Below are 10,730 nucleotides of genomic sequence, written 5' to 3' on the forward strand. Positions count from 1 at the left end.
AATTTTGGTAATATCAGAACTCATGATAATACAATTGAAAATTAGACCACTTTTTGTGTGATTTGATTTAAATTGAATCATGAAAATTATATTCTTACTAGAAATCAAATTTGCATTACTTTTTCCTACTTAAGTATAAAAAAGAATCCTAATACTAGAGTGAATTGAAATCACAATGGTATTATTCATATTATCACTACATCTACAAACAACACTAGAATAATCTAATATTCTTCATGTCTTCCTTTTTTTTTTAATTGAAATAATTACAATTTACTTTAAATTTTACAAATACTTTAAAAGTAATAAAGATGGTCGTTTCTTTTTTACACTAGATAAAATAACCAACAATTATTTATATTTACGTCATTCTAACGTGCGTATGTGCGCGCGAGTATCTTACTAGTTTGTCATAAAATTATATGAAGTTAATCAATTCAGTCTGCAACAAATGTAAGGTGAGGTGCAACAGATGGGTCAAAAGATTGCTCACATAATCATATGAAGTTAGGTCAGGCTGGTAATCAGCCTCAGCAGAACCAGTATTTGCTCCACTATAAAATTCAAAGTTTGTACCTCCATGTGCCATCTGAAAATCAGAAAACGTGATCAAAATGGATCAATTGAAATGCTATTCTCAAATATAGTACAAAGCTGGAAGTTCAGACATACATATAAGACTGCCGAACCATTTTTTTATCATATGTTAATATAGTTTGTCATAAAATTATAAAAAAATAGTGTGTGTCATTATGATGTAAATGTGACTTATATTAACTCATGAATTGGTTTAGCATTTTCCACGGACTCTACACTAATTACTACTACTAATTAATAGTTTAGATGTTAATATGTATTATATAAAATAATTTAATTAAATATATTAAATAATTAATAATTTTATCATTTTTATAAAGACATTTTTATTTATATTTTTATATCATATATAATTGGGATATAAAAAAAGTTAGTGTACGACTTTCTTTTATAAAATATTTTTTATTATGTATAATTTATAAAAGATATTTTTTTATTATTTTCAAGATTTAGATCTAAAATCTTGAAGTTATAAGTAATTTGTTATCTCAACTAATTCTAATTTTATTACTTTTATTTGTCATCTATTGATACACTAGCGTGAGTAATTACTTTTTTTTCTTCAATTAGACTGGAATTAGCTAGTGATTAAAGTATTAAACTAAATAATCAAACATTTCTTTTGATTCCAAACAAGCGTTAAGGACAGATCACCCAATCAATGATCCAATCTAACGTGTCAGATCATGGATGAGGTGAACCATTGGATCCATCGAAATCGTGTATAGTTTGTGTCAATATTGCAAGCCCAATAGAGCAGGAAAAAAAAGAAGAAAAGAATCACAAATCATTTTAATAGCAAAGTTCTTCATTAGTTGTAACTTGTAAGTTGAAACCAGAAAAAATTGTTTAAATTAGTTAATAACATATTGCTAAACACTACGTTGTTTTCCAAAATTCCTTGTTTTTTTTTGGTGACTGAAATAAATTAAACAAAGAAAAACAAAAAAAATAAAACAAGGAACTGCTTAAATAGAGGGACAGTCCCGTTTAAGACTACTCTTAAACTCCTCCCAAGGTGAAAGAAGCTCCACATGCGAAAGTTGTAACTTCATCGCCATCTTTGCCATAGTATCTGCCACCGTGTTTGCATCTCTCATAATCAAACGAAAGTCAACACGCCAATTCCAATGCATGATATCTCTTATTTTGAGCACCAGTGGATCAATAAACCCAAAACCATCTTGAGTAACAAGATTAAATGCTTCCACACAATCTGTCTCACAAATAACATCTCGTTGACCCACATCCCAAGCTAAGAGATATCCTCTCCAAATAGCAAACAATTCTCCTTGAAGAATACTATTACTCTCAATCATTCCCAAACACCCCCTTTGCCAGCTCCCATTACAATCTCTAATAACACAAGCAAAACCAACACTATCACCCGAACCAAAATAACTAGCATCACAATTAATCTTAAAAGTACCAATGGATGGGGGATTCCAAAAACCATTTAGAGTAGAGGGAAGGGACATACGTTGTAATTCAAAAATATTTCTAAGCTCCTTTTCTGAAGTTAATGCCAGACAAATGACTTTTTCCGGAGGCCAAGTTTCATGGGGATTAAAGATGTCGTTATTCCTTGCTCGCCATATCCACCAAAGTCCCGAAAAGAACTTGAACGGGTGCTCTCTGCTATGATACAAGAACCAGTTCTTCAAATCCAAAGGATGACAAGGAATATCCAACCTTTGCCAGACAAGCTGAGCTTTTGGACAATCCCGAATACAATGTATAACCGATTCCTGGCTAGAAAGACATCTTGGACACATATCCGATGACGACATCCCTCTTCTAAAGCGAAAACTTGCAGTAGGAAGAGCCTCCTTAAGACACAACCAAGCCAAAAATTTATGCTTTTCCGGAACAAGCTGACGCCAAAGCCAAAGCCAATTCTCCCTCTCCTCCCAACCAAACAGCTGCTTACACAACCACAAGTAACCATTGCGTGAGTCATAGACTTTGGCAGCAGACCCACTCCAATACCAACCCACTTCCGGACCTGCTTGTTCATCTGGATTGTAAGAGAGAATATTATCTTTCAGATTTTGAGATAAAGGAGAATAAAGAGTATCCAAATGCCACCTACCAACCGACCAAATATCCTGTATCCGGAGATTCGAATCAGAAATGTGGACATAATCCATCTCATTAGATAACCGTCCTTTTCTCCTCCAGCTAGAAAACCAAAAATTCTGGTTCAAATCTCCAATACACCAAGCAAACCCATCCTTCAACACTTTCCAAGCCTTGCAAAGACACCTCCAAATGGGAGAGTCCTTGTTCTTAGGATAACTAAAACAGTCATATAGAGATGATCGGTATTTGGCATCCAATAATTGGACCCATAGCTTGTTTGGCTGCTGGAAAAAAGTCCAAACTAGCTTCCCAAGAAGAGCAATATTTACACAATAAGGATCTCTAATCCCCAAACCTCCATATTTTTTTGGAGTAACCAGTACCTTCCAACTAACAAGATTCAATCCTCTTCCATCAACTTGTCCTTTCCAAAGAAAATTCCTCATCATAGACTCCAATTTACTAATGATTCCTTTGGGAAAAATAGAGACCTGCATCTGGTACGTGGGAATAGCAGCGGCAACAGAATTAACCAAGCAGAGTCTACCAGCCCGATTGAGTAAACTCCCTTTCCAGCTTGCTAGCCTACTCCGAATCTTATCCAGGACACCATTGAAAGCTGAACGAGTCACCCTAGAATGGCTAAGGGTAACTCCAAGATACTTGCCCAAATCCTGGACAAATCTGATAGAGGATACCCCAGTGAAAACCTCTTTCCTTCTTGCAGAGACATTCTTGGAGCAAAGCGCTTTAGACTTCTCCACATTAATCTTCATCCCAGATGCTTTGCAAAAACTCTCTAAAACCAACATCACATTTTGCACTTGTCTCTTTGTAGCTTTACAGAATAGAAGCAAGTCATCCGCAAACATTAAATGGGATATTCTTGGTCCCCCTCTAGAAATAGCAACCGGCTCCCACAAGCCCAAATCAACCTGATGACTAATAAAGCATGCCAGTCGCTCCATACACAACACAAAAAGATAGGGTGACATAGGGTCTCCTTGTCTAAGACCTCGGCTAGGAGTAAAGCCATTCAGACGACTCCCATTCCAAAGAATAGATAAGGAAGAAGCAGTGACACAATTCATAATCAAATTAAGTGTAGGAATAGGAAAACCAAAGCTCTTAAGGGTATGAGCTAAAAACCTCCAGTCAACTCTATCATAAGCTTTCTCCAGATCAATCTTAAAGGCCAGTGTGCCTTTCTTTGATTTAGTCTTCTTCATAAAGTGGAGGACTTCTTGAGCAATAATGATGTTGTCAGGAGTTCCTCGTCCCGGAATAAATCCTCCTTGAAGCGGGCCAACAATCTCCGCAAGATGAGGACGAAGCCTATTAACAAGGACCTTCGTGATGATCTTGTAAACTACATTGCAGAGACTAATCGGCCTGAAATCTTTCATAGATACCGGTGATTCAACCTTTGGAATGAGAACCAGTAAAGTCTCCAACATTCTCGGATCAAGAGTAACACCGGAGAATGCCTGCTTAACCATCTTCCAAACATCAAAACCAATGATCTCCCAATATTCTTTGAAGAAGAAAGCTTGAAACCCATCCGGACCTGGAGCTTTAAAAGAGTTCATGTGAAAAACAGCTGTTTTAACTTCCTCCATAGTAACTGGTGCCGTAAGATTATTGCAAGCTTCCTCATTCAGAGAAGGAAGAGGCACATCACCAAGGCAACCCAAATCAACATCATCCAAATGACAGAATAAGCTTTTATAGAAAGACTCTGCTTCTTGACTCAGAACCTCTGGATCAGTTTCCCACACTCCATCCTTGAGAAAAAGGCCATGAATCTTATTATGCTTCCTTCGCGCAAGAGTTTGAATATGAAAGAATCTTGTATTCCTATCCCCGAACCTTACCCACTGCTCTCTGGACTTTTGGAACCATAGGAGCTCTTCTTGCACTAGAGTATTATTATAATCATCAAGCAACTGTTGCTCTTTCTGACGCAAATAAATACTATCCACCACTTCCAAACGCTTTTGTAAATAATTAATCTGCTGCTCTAATTCACATTTCTTAACAAAAATGTTACCAAATACTTTCGAGTTAAACTCTAGTGAATTCTTCTGTACTTCTGAAAGCTTGCCATGAATTCCTCTATTACCAGACCACCATGACTGGTTCACAATATCTTTATACCCAGGATGAGTAGCCCAAGCAGCAACAAATCGGAAAGGTCGATTTCCTTTAGGCTGAGGACGACCTTTACAACGCACCAGAATAGGGCAATGATCAGACTGAAGCCTATTTAAAACTTCTGCATAAGCCTCTGGAAAGATAGATAACCAACTACTATTTATACATACTCGATCAAGCTTTTTTGCCACGTCAACATAATTTTTCACCCTCCTGTACCAAGAAAACTGCCTCCCGATAGTCTTCAGATCAAACAAACCACTATCCCCTAATGAAGTAGCAAACATGTCTGCTCTTTGATGAGAAAATTGACAGCCCTTAGATTCATGAGAAAATTTGACTTCATTAAAATCACCAAGAACAATCCAAGGTCCTTGAAAAACCATGGATTGTGCAACAAGATAATCCCAAAGGAGAACCCTTTTATTAAATTGAGGACTGCCATAAATACCACTACACCTCCAAATTAAATTATCAAAGTGAACCTCAACAGTAACACCCTGATCAAAAGCATCAATGAACTTACAACAAACACCCTTCATAGAGGATAGAAACCAAATACCTCCCTTATGCCCCTCTGCCTCTACTATACCAACAGAGTGATACCCCAACCTTTCCCAAAATAATTTTAAATGCTGAAAAGGGGAGTGAGTTTCAACCACAATAAAGAAAACAGGTCTAAATTTCCTAACAAGTTCCTTACAATGCACCCGGGCTAACTTATTAGAAGCACCCCTAATATTCCAAACAATCATATTTAAACTATCCATAAATAATAGGGACATAATAAATAAGAACATAAACTCTAAACAGAATCACCAACCTCAATAGGTGGTTTGTCCTGCGGTACTGGCACACTCTGATCCTCAATAATTGCCACCTTTGGACCCCCTGACACTGCATTTGCCATGCTTCCATCTACTAAGGTTTCCTCCGTTGTGCCACCATTTTTATCAACTGGCGAGTTCTGCAAGGAGGAAGGCCGAGGACGCTTCCGTAGAGAAATTCCACGACGTGCAGGAGTTCTGCGCGATGGAGATGGCGCAATTTCATGTTTTTCTTGCTTCCCCATCCTAATGCCAGTTGATTTGCCTCCATCACCATGCAAATTGGGCCTTGGAACCCTTCTCGAACCAAACTTGTGCTGCTTTCCATCTTGGTCCTTCAAACCTGATGACTGGCCCATTGTAAATTTTTTCTTACGCAGCACTTGTTGCCAGCCCTCTCCATCATCCATGCATGCCTCATTAACAAGACCATCAGGCACGTGAGGAGCCAATGATTCCGTAACCACATCCTTCCCTTTAACAACTCCTAATTTCTCACCCAAATCACGAGCTTCTGATTCAGCCTCTTTTTGAATCTCATGATTGTTGTGTGGCACTAGTGTTGGGGCTTCATTATTTTTTCCATCACCAAAGGAATTTATGTTTCCTTCCAAGGACTCCTTCTCCATGCACAACGATTTATCATGCCCATACCGTGCACAAGTAGCACAAATCAACTGTAAACTCTCGTACTCCACTTCATAAGTCACACCCTCCACTATAATATGTTTAATTACAGGCAACTCAAGATTAATTTGAACACAAGCTCGGGCATATTTTCCTCTTTCTGCAAGCTTAGTAGCCAAATCTACTTTCACCGGAATCCCAATTGCAGAAGCAATTCGCAGCATTGCTTGTTCCTGGTAGCACCAAATTGGAAGTCCCGAGACTCGAATCCATACCAGCGTTGATCCAAAGGATTTTTCGCATGGCCTAAAATCCACATCCCATGGCTTTACTGCAACATAGTGACCGTCTATCAACCACGGGCCACCAAGAATGACTTTCTCACGATCCCCAGCAATATCAAATTTAACCAAAAAATATCCAAATCCCACATCCAACAAATCAAACCCTCCTTTGATGCGCCATACTATCCGGAGCTTATGCATGAGAGCCGTGTAGCCATAATACTTATCCAGCACCTTGATCACGATGGCTTCCTTATAAGGTTCAGCTAGACAGCTCTTTGCCTCCTTGGTAAAACTGACACTTGGTGGACGAGAATCACCCTGCTTACCTGTCACCGTCGCGATACCATCCCCAGATAAAGACCCTACTAATGCAAAGGCCTTAGACTTTTCTGCACCAATAACTTTATCTCTAAAAGAGACCTTGGTTGGCTTTCCTAACCCCTCTCGAGAAGAACCCTCCTTAACACCGGATGCACACCCACCCACGCTCTCCCCCTTATCTCTTCCGATGGCATGGCCATCTTCCTCACCGTGTTTCACCCTCAACCGCTCGTCCCCGCTTTCTCCTTCTCTCATTCTCTTTGAGTACGGAGTACGTACTCTTTCTCTGCTAGGGTTTTTTTCCAACTCCCCAAAATTCCTTGTTTAATAGCCTTACCAAATTATTGGGTAATGCTAGATAACTAATAACTTTCTTGAATAACATGAACAACCACCAATTAAATTAAAATACATTACATATTCAAATTATCCATATAAATCTTAATATTAGAATAACTATCTGCACACCTAGTAAAGTGAACATTCGATATATCCATTGTTCACATTGTTTAATATTTTCATTATCTACCTATGTTACCTAGATTATTTCTTTATCAATAATAGGCTTACTATTGTAATTATTTTTTAGTGAGAATACATAAAAAATACATAATATATAAAGTGTAATAACTCAACAAATATTTTTTAAGAGAATTTTTCATTCTCTCACTAAAAAATAATTGAGTAGCTATTTGTTGCTTTTTGCAAGTACACGTTTTTTTTCCTTTTATTTTTTTGGTTGATTAAAAAAAACCACGATTATATATTCAATATGATGGTGTTGATAAACCCTTTGATGATGAAAAAATAGGTACTAAAATTACATTGAACGGACCATTGTATTTGTACCACCAAAGTAGTGTAGAATTCGGAAATCACATCATCACTATGCGACACGATTTGCGATGAAAAACTCTAAGCACTCATCACACATGATACATTATTGATAGAAACTCGCATAAGTTACTTTTATAAAAAATTGATATTTAAAAATTATTAAATAATTTAATAAATTTGACTAAATTATTATCTAATTATTTTTAACTATAAATTTCACATAAAAACAACTAAATTCCTTTGTGGATGACAGGATGAGGATCGATTATGATGGTAAAGAGTAAAGACACACAAATTATTGAAAGAGAGAGATTTATTGATTCCATAGCAATGTGCATAATGTATGGGTTGGGAGAGGAAGCAAGAAAGTGATGGAGGCCCTCCCTTATTAACTTGGCTTAGTTTAATTAGCTTGACTAAAACTAAAAAAAGGTTGAATTATTTTTAGGCAAAGTAGGGAATATTAATAGGCGTTCGCTTTTACAATGACAAGTCAACTTAGATTATGGCTAGATTCTAATAAAACAACACATGTATATAACAAACAAAAATCCATTTCATCATTCTGCCAACTCACTCAGCTTTTTAGAGCTACCAACAGTATTGTCTTAAACATTATTCCCCCTTTTCTTTTGTTATGAAAATAAACATTAGAATAAATGATCATTTGTACCTATAAAAGATGAAAACGTTGACATATGTACACACTAAATCGAAACTAAACTTATATCCACGCAAGATGTCCTCCATGTGACAAAAATACCCAGGATATTTTTGTCATACGAAAGACATCTTGCGTGGATACAAATTTAATTTCGATCTAATGTGAATATATATATCAATATTTTCATCTTTTATGGATACAAATAATCATTTATTCATAAACATTACTATTCCCTTTTTCTTCTTCTAAATGAATTGATTAGACTTGCCAGACAAAAAGCAACCCTGCATCTAAAACCAATGTAAATTCATGCTCTATATATTTAGCTAGCTAGGCCATTTCCATTTCCCTTTACGTGTTTTTTTTAGCTGTCTCTCTACATCTATGCCCCACAGCACTTGCATAAAATGACAAATGTGCAATGATATATCTTATCATTAAAAATAAATAATTTTTAAATATTTAAAATTTGTTATAAAAATTAAATTAAATACTAAGTAATTGACATAATAAAATTTACTTTAAAGTAATTACTATTTAATAACATTTTAATATATTCATTATACTTTACTGATATTCTGAAAAGAAAAAAAAATTGTCAACAAGAACTACTCAACCTAGAGCTATATATCTAGCTAATAGATCTTTTGTTAAATATGTTTGGTCATCATCGCGTGGTTTAATTAATAATATGTTAGTTGTTGTTTATTGTATGCTTTCGTTTTCATGAGTAAGATGAAGGCTCACAAGTCATCACAAGATCGAGCATCTCGGGATTCAGAGGAATCTTTGGGTGCAGAGATGTTTTGCCTCTGCAAACCAATGAAAAGAGAGGTGCCAACGCCACTTTCAAAACTTTCTTATTATATGAATATATCTACATACACATACACTGCTACTGACCTAGCCATTATATAGCATATAGCTAATAATCTTATTAGGGTAACAAGAATATTATATGCATAAACTTTCTTGAAGTTCTATATTTAAATGAAACTGTATAAATTCTTAGCTCGAGTTTAACATGTTTAAATAGTGACACTTGAAATGGTGTTGCTTCAATTTGCTCATGGTAAATATTTATAAAGGTAAAATGACAAATTAATCCGCATTGTCAACCACAAAACAACTGAGAGGAAAAAAAAATAAAAAATAAAATATATACGTACAATTAATAGGTGTATGTATGCGCGAAAAAGAAATATCTTAGGAACTTTTTTTATTTATTTAACATTCAATCCCACTACGTTACCAACAATATTTCTGCTAACTTCTACCAATTCTTATTTATAATTGTGTTTAATGGAAGTGTCTTTATAGATGTATCTAATAAAAATGTCTTTTTTATGACTGTGTTTAATAGAAGTGTCTTTATAGATATATTTTTTAGATATATTTTTTTATATATGTATTTAAAATATAATAATTAATTATTATTGATAGATAATATGTTGGTACCTATACTTTTCCTTTTAACATTTAGTTTGTTAGAAAGTATAATATATAAAAGAAAAAATAGGGCAAATGGATTCAAAGGATCCTCCATCAACGCGAGCATTTTTTTTAATATATATGTATATTAATTTTTTAAAATTCTCCAAAAAATGAGAAAAACAAATTCAGATACCAAGCTAACATGCATTATTTTACATATAGTCACGGATGCTCCCTAAAATAAAGAATCCAATGCATTTTATGTATACACATCATATCATATCCTTCCATACACATAAACTAGTCGCAGCATGCATATTATGATTGTATCATTGATCTTTGTGATTATATGATAATGATCATGCTAATAATAATAGTGATTGTCATTATCTTATTATACTAAGAGATAGTTATGCATATTTTACCATCAAAATCGGTCCACGTGATAATAATGAGAGAATTAATCAAAAAGGTTAATGATTCAGATAAAGATGGTAGGTAGGACAAATTTTTCACGAAGATTCAAAGCTCTCTATCATGAGAAGTCATAATATAACTGACGAGTTCAAAAAGATAGAAACGAATCATCGATCTATATGGTAAAAAAATCGGCAGATTTGATCGTTGACTGGCCCACATGATGGAATAATAACATTATTAACACGATGCATTAAACTGAAACATATAATAGATCTTCTAAAGAAAAGTGTTAGTAGATTATAACATAGAAACTCAATCATATATATCTCTCGCTTTTCTTAGATTTAATGCAACAACACATATACTCCATTTAATCAGTTTAATTAATATAATGCATGCATTTGAAATTCTATAGGTGAAGCCATAGTCCTATAAATTTTTGGTCAATTGGATTATCATTTCAACTTGATTATTCTTTGG

The 10,730-nt window shown here is 35.0% G+C and overlaps 1 protein-coding gene across 2 annotated transcripts; it reads right to left on the reverse strand.

The window, feature by feature from the left end:
* Positions 1 to 336: 336 nt before the first annotated feature.
* On the reverse strand, positions 337 to 7,220 carry LOC140181141 (uncharacterized). Of its 2 annotated transcripts, none has more exons than XM_072223847.1 (2): positions 5,657 to 7,220; positions 337 to 589 (listed from the first exon to the last, which is right to left on the reverse strand). In XM_072223847.1, exons 1-2 carry the CDS (start codon positions 7,148 to 7,150, stop codon positions 419 to 421), a joined length of 1,665 nt encoding a protein of 554 aa, XP_072079948.1. In that variant the 5' UTR covers positions 7,151 to 7,220; the 3' UTR covers positions 337 to 418. The 2 variants fall into 2 exon arrangements, 1 of the variants encoding a protein (XP_072079948.1); XR_011875795.1 differs by lacking the exon at positions 5,657 to 7,220 and adding an exon at positions 673 to 698 and having other exon boundaries at positions 400 to 589.
* Between the last annotated feature and the right edge of the window lie 3,510 nt (positions 7,221 to 10,730).

The sequence above is a fragment of the Arachis hypogaea genome, chromosome 18, assembly GCF_003086295.3.
Source record: "Arachis hypogaea cultivar Tifrunner chromosome 18, arahy.Tifrunner.gnm2.J5K5, whole genome shotgun sequence".
In the NCBI taxonomy this organism is placed as follows: Eukaryota; Viridiplantae; Streptophyta; class Magnoliopsida; order Fabales; family Fabaceae; genus Arachis; species Arachis hypogaea.

Excerpts from the sequence above, each read along its gene's own strand:
- LOC140181141 (XM_072223847.1), bottom strand. The coding sequence starts at position 7,150 with ATGAGAGAAGGAGAAAGCGGGGACGAGCGGTTGAGGGTGAAACACGGT. Across the intron at positions 590-5,656 it reads AGGACAAACCACCTATTGAG|ATGGCACATGGAGGTACAAA; the intron begins GTTGGTGATTCT and ends TCTGATTTTCAG.